We start from the raw sequence: 18,263 nt of genomic DNA, 5'->3' as shown, positions 1-18,263 counted from the left end.
ATGAGTGCCATGCCTCTAGGAATTCCCTGGCTGTCCTCTCTTTGGCTTGTCCTATAATAGTAGTGTTGTCCCAGTCGAATTCATGTTGCTTGTCATCTACTAAGCCATTTGTGTGGCTACTAAGGATAGCTGATTGTGTCGTTTCGTGGCTAGTTGGTGTTCATGGCTACGGATCGTTAGCTGTCTTCCTGTTTGTCCTATGTAGTGTTTTGTGCAGTCCTTGCATGGGATTTTGTACACTACATTGGTTTTGCTCATGCTGGGTATTGGGTCCTTCGTTCTGGTAAGTTGTTGTCTGAGTGTGGCTGTTGGTTTGTGTGCTGTTATGAGTCCTAGTGATCGCATAGTCTGGCTGTCAGTTCGGAAATGCTCTTGACGTATGGTAGTGTGGCTAGTCCTTTGGATCCAATCCCCAGCATGAGCAAAACCAATGTAGTGTACAAAATCCCATGCAAGGACTGCATAAAACACTACATAGGACAAACAGGAAGACAGCTAACGATCCATCCATGAACACCAACTAGCCACGAAAAGACATGACCAGCTATCCTTAATAGCCCCACACGCAGATGGCAAGCAACATGAATTCGGCTGGGACAACACTACTATTATAGGACAAGCCAAACAGAGGACAGCCAGGGAATTCCTAGAGGCAATAGACAATAGGAGTAGGCCATTCAGCCCTTCGAGCCTGCACCGCCATTCAATATGATCATGGTTGATCATTCCTAATCAGGATCCGCTCCCTGCCTTATCTCCATAACCCTTGTTTCCACTATCTTTGAGAGCTCTATCCAATTCTTTCTTAAATGAATCCAGAGACTGGGCCTCCACTGTCCTCTGGGGCAGAGCATTCCACACAGCCACCACTCTCTGGGTGAAGAAGTTTCTCCTCATCTCTGTCCTAAATGGTCTACCCCGTATTTTTAAGCTGTGTCCTCTGGTTCGGCACTCGCCCATCAGCGGAAACATGTTTCCTGCTGCCAGAGTGTCCAATCCTTTCATAATCTTATACGTCTCAATCATATCCCCTCTCAGTCTTCTAAACTCAAGGGTATACAAGCCCAGTCGCTTCAGTCTTTCAGTGTAAGGTAATCCCTCCATTCCAGGAATTGACCTTGTGAACCTACGCTGCACTCCCTCAATAGCCAGAATGTCTTTCCTCAAATTTGGCGACCAGAACTGCACACAGTACTCCAGGTGTGGTCTCACCAGGGCCCTGTACAGCTGCAGAAGCACCTCTTTGCTTCTATACTCAATCCCTCTTGTTTTGAAGGCCAGCATGCTATTAGCCTTCTTTACTACCTGCTGTACTTGCATGCTTGCCTTCATTGACTGGTGTACAAGAACACCCAGATCTCTCTGTACCGCCCCTTTTTACCTAAATTAATTCCATTGAGGTAATAATAATAATCTGCCTTCCTGTTCTTGCCACCAAAGTGGATAACCATACATTTATCCACATTAAACTGCATTGCCATGCATTTGCCCACTCACCTAACTTGTCCAGGTCACCCTGTAATCTCCTAACATCCTCATCACATTTCACCCTGCCACCCAGCTTTGTATCATCAGCAAATTTGCTAATGTTATTGCTGATACCATCTTCTATATCATTAACATATATTATAAAAAGCTGCGGTCCCAGCACAGATCCTTGTCATACCCCACTGGTCACTGCCTGCCATTCCGAAATGGAGCCGTTTATCACTATCCTTTGTTTCCTATCAGCCAGCCAATTTTCAATCCAATCTAGTACTTTGCCCCCAATACCATGCGCCGTAAGTTTACTCACTAACCTCCTATGTGGAACTTTGGCACTCATCCACAGATTCAATCAATAAGCACATCGACCTGCACCCAGATAGCTGGAACTGACAACCGGAAGCGGCAGATTCAAACCACAAAAAGTGCCAGAGGAAAGATCACAGAAGCGCTTCACAGGAGGCCCCCAAGCACTGAAGATGTCACCTAGACAGGGGACGAAACGTCTGCAACACAAATTCCCAGTTCGGCGAACAGAACCACAACAATTTGGTATTCATTCCAAACTTTGGATGTATGTTTGCTCGCTGAGCTGGAAGGTTTGGTTTCACATGTTTCATCACCATACTACGTAACATCATCAGTGAATCTCTGGATGAAGCACTGGTGGTATGGCCCACTTTCTACTTATGTGTTTAGGTTTCCTTGGGTTGGTGACATCATTTCCTGTGATGATGCCATTTCCTGTTCTTTTTCTCTGACTTGGATTCCATTTACCATCCCCAATGTGTTTGTGGATAGAGTTCCGGTTGGAATACCATTCTTCTAGGAATTCTTGAGCGTGTCTCTGTTTGGCTTGTCCTAGGATGGATATGTTATCCCAGTCGAAGTGATGTCCTTCCTCATCTGTATGTAAAAATAGTGAGAGTGGATCATGGCATTTTTGTAGCTAGTTGATGTTCATGTATCCTGGTGACTAGTTTTTTTGCCTGTTTGTCCGATGTAATATTTCTTGCAAGGTATTTTGTAAATGACATTAGTTTTCCTTGTTGTCTGTATAGGGTCCTTCAAATTCATTAGCTGCTGTTTTAGTGTGTTGGTGGGCTTGTGGGCTACCATGATGCTAAGAGATCTGAGTAATCTGGCAGTCATTTCAGTGATGTCTTTGATGTAGAGGAGAGTGGCTAGGGTTTCTGAACGTGTTTTGTCCGTTTGGCTTTTTCGTTGAGAAATCAGTGGAGGGTGTTCATCTGGAAAAAAAAATTGCAAACAGCTATTCACTTGTGGGACATGGGCTCTCTGGCTAGCCAGCAGGTATTGCCTGTTCCCATTTGCCCTTGAGAAGGTAGTGGTGAGTTGTCTTCTTGATTTGCCACACAGTTGAAGTACTGTAGGTTGACCCACATTTCTTAAGGAGGGAATTCCAGAATTTTGACTTGGCATCAGTAAAGAAATGGCAATGAATTGCTAAGTCAAGATGAAGAATGCCTTGGAGGAGAACTTATAGATGCTGGGTTCTAATGTATCTGCTGCCACTGTCTTTCTAGATGGAACTGGTTGTGGGTTTGGAAGGTGCTGTCTTAGGATTTTTGAATTTCTGCAGGCCATCTTGTAGATTGTACACACTGCTGCAACTGAGTGTCAGCGGTGGAGGGAGTAGGTGCTTGTGGATGTAGTGCCAATCAAGTGGGCTGTCTTGTACTGGAAGGTATCTAGCTTCTTGAATGTTATTGGAGCTGCAGGCTCCAGTTTGGACAAATTCCCCTGTTCATGCAAATGGGCAATATTCTATCACACTTTGTGACTTGTGCCTAGTATATGATAGAAGGAGTCTGGGGAGTCAAACGGTGAGTTACTTACCTCAGTAGTCCTAGCCTCTGACCTGCTGTTGTAACCACCGTGTGTATATGGCAAGTCCAGTTGAGTTTCTGGTCAATGGCAACTCCCAGGATGCTGATAGTGAAAGATTCAGTGATGGTAACACCATTGAATGTCAGGGGGTGGTGGTCAGACCATCTCTTATTGGAGTCAAGAATGTGGTGCTGGAAAAGCACAGCAGGTCAGGCAGCATCCAAAGAGCAAGAGAATCAATGTTTTGGGCAAAAGCCCATCATCAGGAATGAGGTTGTGAACCGAGAGGGTAATTTTATCTCACCACTCCCTCGGCTCACAGCTTCATTCCTGACGGAGGGCTTTTACCCAAAATGTCGACTCTGCTGCCCCTCAGATGCTGCCTGACCTGTTGTGCTTTTCCAGCACCAAGCTCTCGACTCCTGCACTCGAGTCTGCACTCCTCACTTTCGCCATCTCTTTATTAGAGTTTGGTCATTGCCTGTATTTGTGTGACATAAATGTCAGCCCAAGTCTGGATATTGCCCACGTTTTTGACTTTGAACAGGGACTGCTTCAGTATCTGAGGAGTCATGAATAGTGCTGAACTTTGTGCAATCAATGGTAAACATCTCCACATCTGACCTTAATATGGAGCAGCTGAAGATGGTTGGGGCTAGAACTGAGGAACTGCGAAAGAGAGATCCTGGAGCTGAGATGACTGACCTCCAAAACCACAATGATCATCCTTTATGCCAGGTCTGACTCCAACCATTGGAGAGTTTGCCCCCTGATTCCCATTGATTTCCAGTTTTGCTCAGGCACCTTAGAGTGTGAGCCACCATTTACATGACATGTCTAGGGTATGTGTATATGTGTATTAGTTTAAATGTTTTTCATAAAATAGTCTTGGTTTGATCCAGCAATGCAGTATTCAGTTGGAATTTTCTTTCTGTGCATCTCCATCTTCGTGTTGCCCACAACAACCTCTGCTTACTGGCCCATCGCACAATTGATGATAATTTAAAATATGTGCAAATTAAGACAAGTTAGAGATAAAACAAATAAAACAGCCTTCTATATAAGAGACAAAGCTATAGAAAACAACATGCCTTGCAGTGCCCGGCACCAAGAGTGACTGAACTCTGCCTGTGGAAGGACAAAGTTGGGGAAATAATACTGATTCTACAGTTATGAAAATAGGCATTTTCAATAGGGAATTCTACAGTTATGAAAGCAGATGTTTCTGCAGCCACAGGTGTGAATCCAGGATCGAATGTAGCCTCTCTGGTACCTGGATCTAGCATGTTACCAAGTGACTGTGGAGCTCTTTGATATCTACTTCATGGTTCAAGTGTCTCAGTTAGAATATAATGTTGTTAGGTTTTGGAATTAAAGTTTGAAATAGAAAAAGTTAATATCCAAGTACACCAAGTGATTTAGAAGGCAAATGGAATTTTGGCCTCTATTGCTAGGGCATTGGAGTTTAAGAAATAAGGAAACCTTATTAAAACTGTACAGAGTTGGTGAGGTCACACTCAGTATTTTGTACGTTAAGGTACTTGTATTTAACAAAGAATATATTGGCACTTGGGCCAGTTCAAAGAGATTGACTAATCTGATTCCTAGGATGAAGGGGTTGACTTATCGAGAACATCTAAACAGCTTAGGTCTTAGTTCATTAGAAGAATTAGGGTGATCTTGAAGCATCAAAATTCTGAGGGGGTTTGATAGAGTAGATGTTGAGAAGATGTTTCCGCCAGAGAGAAATTCTCAAACTAGGGGACATAGTTCCAGAAAAAAGAAGTGTTCATTTAAAATGGAGATGTGAAGGAATTTCTTCTCGTACATAATGTATGAAATTCACTATCCCAGAGAATTATGGAAGCTGGATCAGTTCAAATATTCAAAGAAGAGGCAGATTTTTGAGATATTGGTATTCAGGATAGATGGGGGAGGAGGAAAGGAGGAAGGGTGTCAGTAAAGATTTGAGAAGAATATTGCAGTGCTGAAGAGAGGATGAGTTGAGGACCAAATCTATCATCATAAAAACAAAATAATTGATGGTCTAAATCTGCAATTAAATGTGAAAATACTGAAAAAGTTAAATAGATTGGTTGAATCTGTAGAGGGATAAACAGAATTAACATTTTGAGTCTCAATGGTCATTCTTTTGGACATGGAATCAGCTTGGTTAGAGTCAAGGCAGTATATAGCAGTACCATTTCACTACTGGATATATTCTATGAGTCACAGATTGGAAAATGGTCACTGACAGCTGTGAACTCTGAAGGCTGACTGTTTGGAAGAGACTAGAAATGAGAAACATGCAGAACAAATGAGAAATGGCGAGTCATGCATCTCCTTGGGCTACTGTTATCTTCAGCAAATGTGGCAGTGTTGGTCACCATGGTACAAATCAATGTCTTGAGGTACAGGAGACTGTCACTGTGTGTTGTGTAATGCTGCTGGAAACGGGTATCAAAAAAGGCCATCAATATCAAACTGTTTCAAACTTTGATATCCGGTGGTAGTTCCAAAAGAAGGTAAGATACGCAGAGAGCAGAGAAAAGGAAGTTCAAAGTGAAGATGTCAGGATAGTGCAAATGGGGTAAAACTGTTCTAATTGACGGGAGGATCTGGAATAAGATTTGAGCTGGTAGACAGAAGAGGCAATAGTATTGAAAAAAGTTTTATGCAGCAATTGATTTAGATCTGCAGTGCACTGCTGAGAGAGTGGTTGAAGTGGATTCAGACAAGACTCTCAAAAGGAAATTGGACATTATTTGAAAAGTAGGGTAAGTGAAACTAGGAAAGTTGTATTTTCAGAGAACTAACAAGTACACAGCAGTCCAAGCTTTTCTGACTGACTGCTACTTGGGGGGAAAAAAAGCAATGTATATCAGGTTTCATCAGTAACGTGTAAATAGCTATTTATTATAACACACGACTTTAATAAGAGCAGAGAAAAGGAAGGATTTCTAAACTGTTACTACTACTATGCAACCTAACTACCTCTCCATAACTCCCAAATACACACACTCAACTACAGTTAAGACAGGCCAAAGATAATGGGCTTAATACATGGTTGAAAAAAAGCATGTAGGCAGGGTAAATAAAATTCTGAAAATGAAAAGTCCAAACAACAAAGTGGCAAGTTACTTCCTCTCAGCCCTTTCAACTTTATCAATGCTGTCTGTAGCGTGACAATTGTTGTTCAATTTGATGATTTGATTATTTGGATCTATGATCTTGGTGATTAGAATTTTTCTTGTAAGCTTTTTTTTATTTTGTTTGTTTCCCCTCACAGTAATGGAAAAATGGGTGTTTCTGTCATCAGGTCGCTGGGTATTTTTTTCTCTCTCTGCTGTTGGCAGTAATAGCTCTTTAACACTTTGCAGCTCAACCAGCTGTTGTCAGGAAGAATTTCTTTCACTCAAAACTCTTGGTGCCACTGAGTTCCAAATCTTCCCCATTGCTGCTTCAAAAGGCAACATTGTATTGCAGAGCTCAAAAAATATGCAACATTAACTTTCAAATTGAAAGACTCTCCTGATATTTAATTCATAGCAGTCTAAATTCCATGTCAGTTTAGAGTTCAAAAATTGAATTTTTTTTCTCTTCATTCGAAAGATAATTGGTTATTTCCAATTTAACTGTGTTAAATGGACCAAGCAACTCAAATTGAGTGCTCATGAAGAGATTTGGACCATCAACTGCAGCAAACATTTGTTCAGCTTCAACCCATAATGCAATGGTCTGGTATAGCCTTCACGCTACCATTCTTATCAGTGAGAGATTAACCCTGGTTCAAATGCATACGGTCATAAGTCACACGACACCACGTTATACTCTAACAGGTTTATTTGAAATCACAAACTTTCAGAAAGCTATTCCTTCGTCAGGTGAAGAGACTTCTGTTGGGCTATAACTGGGTGTTTTGTGAAATCTGACTTTGTCCACCCCAGTATAACATTGGCACCTCCACATCAAGGAACCTCGGCAAGCATGCCAGGAGCAGTACCAGATAACTTCAGAATAAGATTCCAAGCAGATAGAGTTACGACTCTTGACTACAAGCTGCTAGAAATCAAAACCAGCATGCTGGTAGAGAAGTTAATTGATGGCATTACCGATGGATTAGATCACAGATATGCAGTCTTGCCTTATCCCATGTGAATGATGGTAGGATAGTTAAACAACTAACCAGATGACCTCTGGTTTTAAAGCTTTGAAAATATCTTCAACATCAATAATGGTAGAGCCTAGTACGTAAGTCCTAAAGCATTCGCAGCCACCTTCAGCCAAATGTACTGAATGGATGACTTACGTGGACCTCCTCCGCCATCATAGATTCCCAGCTTCACATAACTTGATTCATATGAGATCAGAAAATACATGACAGTATTAAATACGGCAAAGGCTGTATGGACCTTGACAACTTCCCAGCAGTAGTACTGAAAACTTGTGCTGCAGAAGTAGCCATGACTTTTATCAAATTATTCCAGTCCGGATACAAGGTTGGTATTTACCCGACAATGTTAGAAAATTTCCCAGGCATTTTCTGTTCACAAAAATCAGGACAAATCCAATCCAATCCAACCCAACTACTTGCCACTCATCAGTCTACTTTTAACTGTTTGAGTTGAACTTATTTTATTGTCACATGTACTCAAATGAGTACAGTGCAAAGTTTACAGTCGCCATATTACAGTGTCATCTTAGATACAAAAGAACCAAAGTGTGGATACTAAAGATCAAATTGTTAGGACCAAAAATATTAGAAAAGTGAAAAAATAAATAGTTCAGCATTTTAGGTCTTAGGAATAAATTAGAAAAATAAAGAAATAAAAAGTTCAGAATATCAGTCATTGCAATCCAGACCAAGCTGGCACCTAGTCTCAAGGGAGACCTCCACCCTCTCGCCACCACCAGCACCAGACCACCAAAGGATGAGTCATCCCATTTTAGGTTCCATTTCTTCACCACTGGGCCCACTTTGCTGATGCCACTGAACCCATGCTCACGCTGCAGCCAACAGTCCCTGGCTCTGCTGCCAGGCCAGTTCACTGATGGACCATGAGGCCCGCTTCGGCTGCAGATGTCACCTTACTAGCACTGTCATCCTGAAGAGATTGCTGCCACCAGCAGGGCTGTCCCCAGTTGCTAGAGGAGCTTTGTTAGAGTTGCTGCCAGTCCCGAATGGCAAGAAATGCCCTCACTGTCATTGCCACAGATCCTGAAAGAAGAAGGAATGACTTCGCTGCCACTGCCACAGACCATGAATTGCAGGAGAATGACCTCGCTACTGTCACCTATCACCAGGAGAAGCCACATCTGCCACTTGTATGCAGCCTATATTCACTGCTGAACTAGTGCAGCTGTTCACAACGTCACAGAAAAAAAGGGTGAAAAAGAATTTAAAAAAATAAAGTGAAATAAAGGAACAAAAGTAAAATAAAAAGGAGAAAAGTTGGCCCCGAGCAAGAGTCCGCACACAGCTTTGTCATTCCACCACCACCTTTCAGCTTTTTGAAAGCATAATTGACAGTATTACCAGCAACACTTTACTCAGCAGCAACTTTTCACTGATGCTCAACTTTGGTTCCAATGTCAGAACCAAGACTGTAAAGACAATGACTGAACTGAATTTCCAGAGTTAAGGTGAAAGTGACTGCATAAAGGCAGTGTTTGGCCAAACATGGCATCAAGGAACTCTAGCAAAGCTGATTACTTTGTATTGGTAGAGTCATGCCTAGCACACATGAAGATGGTTATGATTGTCTATTGGCAATGATCTTGGTTGCATGACATCGCTGGACATTTTCAGCTGCATCATTCATGATTTTCATCCTTTGGTATAAGGCCAGAAGTGGTGATGCTTGTCGATAATTGTGCAGTGTCCAGTATTGTTTGCAATTTCTCAATTGCCTGGCGCAAAACCTGGACAGCATCCAGGCTTGAGAGGATAAGAAGCAAGTAACATTGCCTAGCACTTGTGTGGTGTGAATGATCTTCTGCAACAGGAGAAAATCTAACCAACTTCCTTTGGTGTTCATTGAAGTTCTGCATGTTGCTGTTAACCTAAAATCTTACTGGAGCGGCAGGGAAAATATTTTAGCTGCAAGAGCAAGTCGGAGGCTGTGAATAGTACATTGAGTAGCTTGCCTCCTATATTCCCAAAGCCTGTACAGAGTTTGTGCAATATAACTTGAAGAAGTGAACATGCTAGTCACCAGGATATTGACCTTGTGACTAGCAGCCATTGTCAGCCCAGGTTGCACTGTGAGTGTGCAATATGTTTCTCTGTAACAATAACTGGTGAACTTCCATAACAAATCTGACTCTTATTGCGAAGCCTAAACATGTCCTTGAATAAACTAAACCTCTATAATTTACTGTTCCAGAGTGAGATGGTAATTTTGTATTGGAAATGCGAAAGAATACAATATTTATCTACAAGACACCAGTCAGTAATATGATTGTTTTATTCTCTACTCATCTGGGTGAGTTCAACTCCTAAAACAATCAAGAATCTCAGCACCATCAAAGTTAAAGCATGTTGTTTGATTGGAATCTCTTTCCTCACCTTTAAATATTTATTCAAAATTATAGCTTTATGTACCATCTAATCCTTGCACAGTGTAGATGTATTTACAACATATGTGCTGTCGTGGTTCGAGAGAATGGTTCGTGATCACCTTATTAAAAGCAATTAGGGATGGCATAAATGCTGGCCTTATCATCAATACTGTCATCTTTCTGATCGCCTCAAATAGGGGAACTTCTTATTTTTTTCTATTTCTTTCCCTAGTTATAGTTTACTCTCAAAAGAAAAAAATCACTGAACTGCGAGAATTGTAGAGTAGTGATAATGGAAGACTTCAGCTCCCTCAGTTTTCAATGGCAGAGTGATTGTGTTCAAGAGGGATTTCCTGAAGTGTGATCACAAGAATTTTCAACATCAATATGTTTCCTGCCCTCTTGAAAGCTAATTCGAGCTTTATGGAATGAAATTTTGAGATTGAAAATGTCTCTGTCAAGTAGCATGTCAGGAATAGGGATCACAATAACCTAAAAACCCATGATGATTTATGGAGAATGATATCTGGGTGTTTAGAGTACGAAAAAAAACGGAGGGTGACTAATTTCAGTGAATTATTAAGGGATATGGTTGGGTTGAAACTGAGACTGGCAATGGAAATATAATTGAGTCATGGATGGCCTTTTTTTTTAAAGAAAAGAAATTATGTTGTTACAGTCTAGGTGCATCCCTACTTGGAGTTAAGAGGGCAATCAAAGTCAGAAGTGCCTGATTGCTAAAGGGATTTGGGAATAGGAAGAATCAGGAAATGTAGGAGAGAAATACTCTCAAACTACTCCTTTACTCCCTCTCCTCTGACATGTAAGTTTTTTTAAAACTTTTTTTGTAATGCACCCGCTCATTTCCTGGTAACTCTCCATTGCTGTTTTTAACCATTGTTCTCTTATGCTGTTCTTTCTCTGATGCACTTTTGGAAGAACATGGAATGGGTATAGAGACTGGTTTAGATAAAGTGAACAAAGAAAAGCTATTCCTGTTTGCAGATGGTACAAGAACTAGGAAATGGTTTAAAATTTTGGAAAAGAGATATGGGATGTGTGAGGAAGACTTTTTTTATAATTAGTAAGTAGGAATACCCTAAGAAGCTGGTCGAAGTTCTGATAATAAAAGACTTTTAATAGAATTTTGGCTGGATATTTGAGAATAATCTTGCAGAGCAATGGGGATAAAGTGGGAAAATGGGGCTGAGTGGATGGCTTAACACAGAGCTAGCATGGAATCGAATGACCAATGGCTTTCTTCTGTACTGACATGACTCCATGACTGAGAAATTATGGAAAATACAGGATTGTCCTCTCTGGAATAAAGAAGGCTGAGAAAGTTTGGTAAACACATTTAAAAAACATGAAATGCTAAGACAGAATAATAAAGGAGAAAATGCCTTTAGTGCTGAAGGGTGCATAACAAAAAGCACAGATTTAAGATTGGTAAAAGAACAGGTGGAGAAAGAAAAATCCATTTTTGTTTGAATGGTCAGGATTTGCTGCGGCTGCAGGATTGGTGGTTACAGGTTCTATTGTGCACATTAAAAGGAAATTGGGTAATTACCTGAAAAAGGAAGAAATGCAGGTTTGTAGGGAAAGAGGATGATTGGAGCTAACTGCTCTTCAAAAGTCTACACGTTGAATGTGTCAAAAGGCTTCTGTGTTGTACTGTTCAATGATAAGTTTGTTTTTTTTGTTTCTGTCAGAACTGTGAAACAGATTGGATGGATTATGGTTTTTCTGCTCCTTAGTTTAATGTGATAGATTTTAGGGGATCGGACTTTGATATTCCATTCTTGGATTGAAGATGCATGAATCCTTTATCTAAAAAGTAAGAGATTTAAAAAAAAAAATTTGTTATTCTGGTTGTCTTGCTGAATGCTTGTTTAGATATCAAGGCAAGTGTTAAATGTTTTACATTTGGCAGGAAATTATAACTGTCATGGTCTTTGCATTGTATGTTGTAAGATTAATTTCTGGAAGAGTTAGAGAGAACCTAAGCAAACGTTTACCTGATTTAGGAGTGAAAGACCCTGAAGCAATTTTATATAAATGAGCATTGTGCGAAAGCAAGAGCATTGATGCCCTGGCTAGATACTTGTGTTCATCTGACCAGTCAAGCTGTGCATGTGTGGCACTAAGAATCAGAAGATTTTTGTTGCTTGGGATTTCTGTAGAGCAAGAGTCTTAGAGGGGCAGAATTTGTTAAGTGCATCCAAGAGGGTTTCATGAAACAATATATAGACAGTCCAACTAGAGAAGAGGCTATACTGGACAGGTTAATGAGCCTGGCCAAGAGACTGACCTTTCAGTGGGAGAGCATTTTGGAAATAGTGATGACAACTCCTTAAGTTTTAAGATAACTGTGAATAAGGATAAGTCAATTTCTTGCAGAAAGGTACAAAATTGGGGCAGGGAAAATTATTGTCAGTATTGGGCAAGAGCTCAGGAACTGCTATCAGGCAAGTCCACAAGATTGATGAGGGCAGGGCAGTAGATGTGATCTATATGGACTTCAGTAAGGCGTTCGACAAGGTTCCCCATGGGAGACTGAATAGTAAGGTTAGAATTCATGGAATACAGGGAGAACTAGCCATTTGGATTCAGAACTGGCTCAAAGGTAGAAGACAGAGGGTGGTGGTGGAGGGTTGTTTTTCAGACTGGAGGCCTGTGACCAGTGGAGTGCCACAAGTCTCGTTGCTAGTCCACTTTTTTTCATCATTTATATAAATGATTTGGATGTGAGCATAAGAGGTATAGTTAGTAAGTTTGCAGCTGACACCAAAATTGGAGGTGTAGTGGACAGCAAAGAAGGTTATCTCAGATTACACCGGGATCTTGATGAGATGGGCCAATGGGCTGAAGTGGCAGATGGAGTTTAATTCATATAAATGCGAGGTGCTGCATTTTGGGAATGCAAATCTTAGCAGGACTTATACACTTAGTGGTTAGGTCCTACGGAGTGTTGCTGAACAAAGAGACCTTGGAGTGCAGGTTCATAGCTCCTTGAAAGTGGAATTGTAGATGGATAAGATAGTGAAGAAGGCGTTTGGTATGCTTTCCATTCTTGGTCAGAGTATTGAGTACAGGACGTAGGTGGTCATGTTATGACTGTACAAGACATTGGTTAGGCCTCTGGAATATTGCATGCAATTCTGGTCTCCTTCCTATCGGAAAGATGTTGTGAAACTTGAAAGGGTTCAGAAAAGATTTACAAGGATGTTGCCAGGGTTGGAGGATTTAAACTATAGGGAGAGGCTGAATAGGCTGGGGCTGTTTTCCCTGGAGCCTCATAGGCTGAGGAGTGACCTTACAGAGGTTTACAAAATTGAGGGGCATGGATAGGATAAATAGACAAAGTCTTTTCACTGGGGTTGGCGGAGTCCTGAACTAGAAGGCAAAGGTTGAGAGTGAGAGGGGAAAGATGTAAAAGAGACGTAAGCCACCAATTTTTCACGCAGAGTGTGGTGCATGTATGGAATGAGCTGTTAGAGGAAGTGATGGAGGCTAGTACAATTGCAACATTTAAAAGGCATTTGGGTGGGTATATGAATAGGAAGAGTTTGGAGGGATATGGGCTGGGTGCTGACAGGTGGCAATAAGTTGGGTTATCTGGTTGACATGGACAGGTCGGACCCAAGGATCTGTTTCGTGCTGTACATCTCTATGACTTTATGACTCCATTTGAAATGTGGGAGTAGTTTAAAGACCTGCTGATCACAGTTCATGACTGGCATGTTCCAGTAAGGAGGGAGGACAAGGATGATAAGGTAAGGGACCTTTGAAGAATGACTGGAGTTGTGAATTTAATCAAAAGCGAAAAAAGCATATGTAAGTTATAGGAAGCTAAAATTGGACAGGGCTTTTGAGGAGTACTATGAAAGCAGGAAAGAGCTTAAGCAGGGAATTAGGAGAGCAAGAAGGGACTATGAAATGATCTTGGCAAGAATGGGATTAAAGAGAATCCCAAAGCATTCTACACATACATTAAGAGGATAACTAGGGAGATGGTAGGACCACTCAAGGATAAAAGAGAGAACTTGTGCTTGGAGGTAGAAGATGTGAGAGAGATCCTAAATGAGTACTTTGCATTGTTATTCAGACTTAAAATGTCTAATACTGGCAACATGCATTTAATGTGAGAGGGGGAAAGTTCAAAGGAGTTGTGAGGGGCAAGTTTATTTTAGACAGGGTGGTCGGAGTCTGAAGCATACTGCCAAGGATGATGATGGAGCCAAATACAACGTGGACATTTAAGGGATTTTTAGACAAGTCCATGAATATGCAAGGAATAGAGGGATTTGGACCAAGGGTGGGCAGAAAGGATTAGTTTAATTTGGCATCACGTTCAGCTCAACATCATGGGCCGAAGAGCCCATTCCCATACAGTTCTGTCTAATGGTAATAATGAAACATTCGGATGACACACAACAGCTTTTGTTTTGGCAACAAAATGACTCCAATATAAGTGGAAAGGCACCAAATTTGTTATCAGACAAGCCCTGAATAAATCAAAGAAGTAACTCAGGATTCTGCCACCCGCTCTTTATAAACAAAAACTCATCCAAAGGTACATCTGGCCCTGGGTGCACCTAATACTGGTGGTGTTAAAAAGGACAGCTAAAAACGAGAGAGAAATCTGGACTAGAAACATGGGCTGCCTTTTCATTGAATTTGATTCAAGTAGAGTTGAGATACATTCTCATGAGGGAGAAAGATGGGGCAACCAGAGTCTGACCTCCCTATGTGGTGAAGGTGATAGAAAGTAAGATGAAGCAAAAAAAAAGGTATACATAACAGATGGAACAAATGATAATAAGCCTGAATATAGAAAGTTCAGAGAAGTGAGAAAGGAAATGAAAATGTGAGTAGAGACTGACAGCCTATTTCCTTGCTTCTGACTTTGTATGCCTGTCATGATTTGTGACTTTATATTGGTCTGTATCTTATTTCATTTGTATGATTGCCAGTCTCCATACCAATCATATCTTGTGTTCAAATTTTGTCCTTTTACCTTTTTGACTGCTCTTTGTTCAATGAAGTTGTTAAAAGTTGAATGATTTAGGATACATTTTCAAAACATCATCTAATTTGCTGAACGTGTACAAGGAAATTCAGACTTGTCTGGTAGTTCAAAACTGGAATTGTGGAAGAAAATAACAAAAGAGATAAAAGGAAATTTTAAGAAGTGAAACAGCTAAAAATACAAGCAACATGAAAGTAGTAAAATGGTTGACCTTTGTGACTTTTTAAGATGCTGTTGGTTATTTGTGATTTTGTCTCGGGACAAATTTACCTAGCAACATTGCAAGACCCATAGTCTGCAGTATTACATTTGTCCAAAGTGGAACACTTTTTTTTCCATGTACACCTGATTAATTTAGTGATTGTTGGGAAAAAAACCATTTTTGAATGGCAGTAATGTTACATCTGTATTCTTGCAGTTTGAAATGGTATCAGCATCCTACAGAAGAACAACTTCAGGCCCTTGCTGGAAAACACCAAAAAGCAAAATCCAGGAAAGACAGGTAATGATTGCTATGATTTCACTTCTTGAACATTGTATGTAGTTTATCTGTCCAATTGTCATTAAATTAATCTATTTTGGCTTAGTGTCAAGAGCCAGGGAACATTTCTTTCCAGTTCTTTTGACACTTAAGAGAGCCCACAGTTGTCATCTTTCTTTGTCTTGCTCTTAGGTGTCAGTAGAAACTCAGTGATGCCACTCTTGGCTCTGAGTTGTAATGCTTTGGATTCAAATCTCACTCTAGAAACATGATCTTTCTGACAAGTGTTAAACTGACACTCCTTTTAAGATTGTAAGAAGCAACAGCAGAAATAGTGTTACGACACAGGGTAAACCCATCTGCCAATTTAAACCTGACACACGGAAAAGCTTGCCTCGCCTCGTAATTTTTTTTAAAGATTACTTACAGTGTGGAAACAGACCCTTCGGCCCAACAAGTCCACACCGACCCTCCAAAGAGCAACCCACCCGGACCCATTCCCCTACACCTAACAATGCGGGCAATTTAGCATGGCCAATTCACCTGACCTGCACATTTTTGGACTGTGGGAGGAAACCAGAGCACCCGGAGGAAACCCATGCACATACTGGGAGAATGTGCAAACTCCACACAGTCAGTCGCCTGAGGCGGGAATTACTAACCACTGTGCCACCATGCTGCCCTTTGTTCAAGTATGAGTGACTGGGAACTACCCAAATTCCACAATTTCATGGAATCATAGAGATGTACAGCGTGGAAACAGACCCTTCGGTCCAACCCATCCATGCCAACCAGATATCCCAACCCAATCTAGTCCCACCTGCCAGCACCTGGCCCATATCCCTCCAAACCCTTCCTATTCATATACCCATCCAAATGCCTCTTAAATGTTGCAATTGTACCAGCCTCCACCACATCCTCTGATAGCTCATTCCATACATGTACCACCCTCTGTGTGAAAATGTTGCTCCTTCGGTCTCTTTTATATCTTTTCCCTCTCACCCGAAACCTATGCCCTCTCGTTCTAGACTCCGTGACCCCAGGGAAAATACTTTGTTCATTTATCCTACCCATGCTCCTCATAATTTTGTAAACCTCTATAAGGTCACCACTCAGCCTCCAATGCTCCAGGGAAAACAGCCCCAGCCTGTTCAGCCTCTCCCTGTAGCTCAGATCCTCCAACCCTGGTAATATCCTTGTAAATCTTTTCTGAACCCTTTCAAGTTTCACAACATCTTTCCAAGAGGAAGGAGACCAGCATTGCACGCAATGTTCCAACAGTGGCCTAACCAATGTCCTGTACAGCCGCAACATGACCTCCCAACTCCTGTACTCAATACTCTGACCAAGAATGGAAAGCATACCAAACGCCGCCTTCACTATCCTATCTACCTGTGACTCCACTTTCAAGGAGCTATGAACCTGCACTCCAAGATCTGTTTGTTTAGCAACACTCCCTTGGACCTTACCATTAAGTGAATATGTCCTGCTAAGATTTGCTTTCCCAAAATGCAGCACCTCGCATTTATCTGAATTAAACTCCATCTGCCACTTCTCAGCCCATTGGCCCATCCGGCCCAGATCCTGTTGTAATCTGAGGTAACCCTTTTCACTGTCCACGACACCTCCAATTTTGGTGTCATCTGCAAACTTACTAACTGTACCTCTTATGCTCGCATATATTCTTTAAATCCAAAAGAGAAAATTAACCATCAACTATTTAGTCTGTAAGCCTCCTTTTGTCTTAACGATTCACCTACCTCCCACTCTATATTTATCTACTAATCCGATAAAGCCCCTATAAAATTTACAAAGAAACAATTAATTTTCAAGACCAGCTAGCGGTGTCAATCCACCTCTGAATCTTCTAGGCTCGTCTTCGGTCTTCTCCACAGATTTCTCATATGAAAAGGTACCTTTCAGAGAGAGGGTCTGTCGGCAGTTTGTGTGGTGTTCTTTGACTCTGGCTAACAATTCAAAATGCCTGATTTTTATACCCCAAAACATTGGGTCGTCTCATTGGCTTGATGTCGTCAAAACCAGAAAATTCAAAATCGATTGGTTTTTAGTATCTTGGGGCATAATTTAAACTGATTGCATTTAAATTGTTGTGGAAAACAGCTCAGATCAGTATCTGAGTTTCAACTCAAACGTTACATCTTCAAATTATCCAGAACACTGTGTGCCTGCAGTCAGTCACATGACAATTTACCAGCTTTTTAATTTTCACTCTATCTTAACGATATAGTACAAGCCTACAACTTCATAACAGTCAGTCAATCAGGCCTCTAAGCTTGCTCCAGCATTCAATAAGATCGTGGTTTGTCCGTTTGTGGCCTAAAACTACTATTCCTGCCTGTTTCCTTTTGTGTATAACTCCTTTGGAGACCAATAGTCTAACTGACCCTTGAATATATTCAGTGGCTCAACCTCAGACTCCTAAGACTAATGACCCTCTGACAAACAAAATATTTACTCATCTCCATCCTAAATGGGTGACGCATTATTTTTAAACTGTGTCCCTAGTTCCAGCTTCACCCTTAGTGAAAACCTTCTTCATACCTACCCAATCAAGATATTTGTTTCAATAAGACCAGTCATTATTCTTCTAAACTTCAGTAAGTATAAGCCCATAAGGTAACCTCTTCATCCCAGCAATCAGTCTAATATTCCTGAAGTGTTTCCATTGCAAATATATCCCTTAAGTTAGAAGACTAAAGCTAATACTCTAGGTGCAACCTCAAAAATGCCCCTGTACAGTTGTTGTAAGACTTTCCGAGTTTTATACTCTCTGACCATTACTATAAAGGTCAATGTTCCTCTCGCCTTCCAAATTTCTTGCTGTTCTTTACT

General features: G+C 41.1%; 1 protein-coding gene across 3 annotated transcripts in view; it reads left to right on the top strand.

Moving 5' to 3' along the window:
- The window catches only part of tmem161b (transmembrane protein 161B), a 91,622-nt gene that overhangs the window by 12,520 nt on the left and 60,839 nt on the right, over window positions 1-18,263 (top strand). For 2 of the 3 annotated variants that reach the window (XM_060844154.1, XM_060844147.1), the window contains one exon: window positions 15,348-15,431. In XM_060844154.1, coding sequence (XP_060700137.1) covers window positions 15,348-15,431 — 84 coding nt within the window. Of the gene's footprint in view, window positions 1-15,345; window positions 15,432-18,263 lie in introns of those variants that run through there. The other variant, XM_060844160.1, reaches the window with a different exon arrangement.

This window comes from Hemiscyllium ocellatum, chromosome 2 (assembly GCF_020745735.1).
Source record: "Hemiscyllium ocellatum isolate sHemOce1 chromosome 2, sHemOce1.pat.X.cur, whole genome shotgun sequence".
Classification (NCBI taxonomy): domain Eukaryota; kingdom Metazoa; phylum Chordata; class Chondrichthyes; order Orectolobiformes; family Hemiscylliidae; genus Hemiscyllium; species Hemiscyllium ocellatum.
The sequence above is the reverse complement of the archived record's forward strand: the minus strand, read 5'-3'. Positions and strand labels throughout refer to the sequence as shown.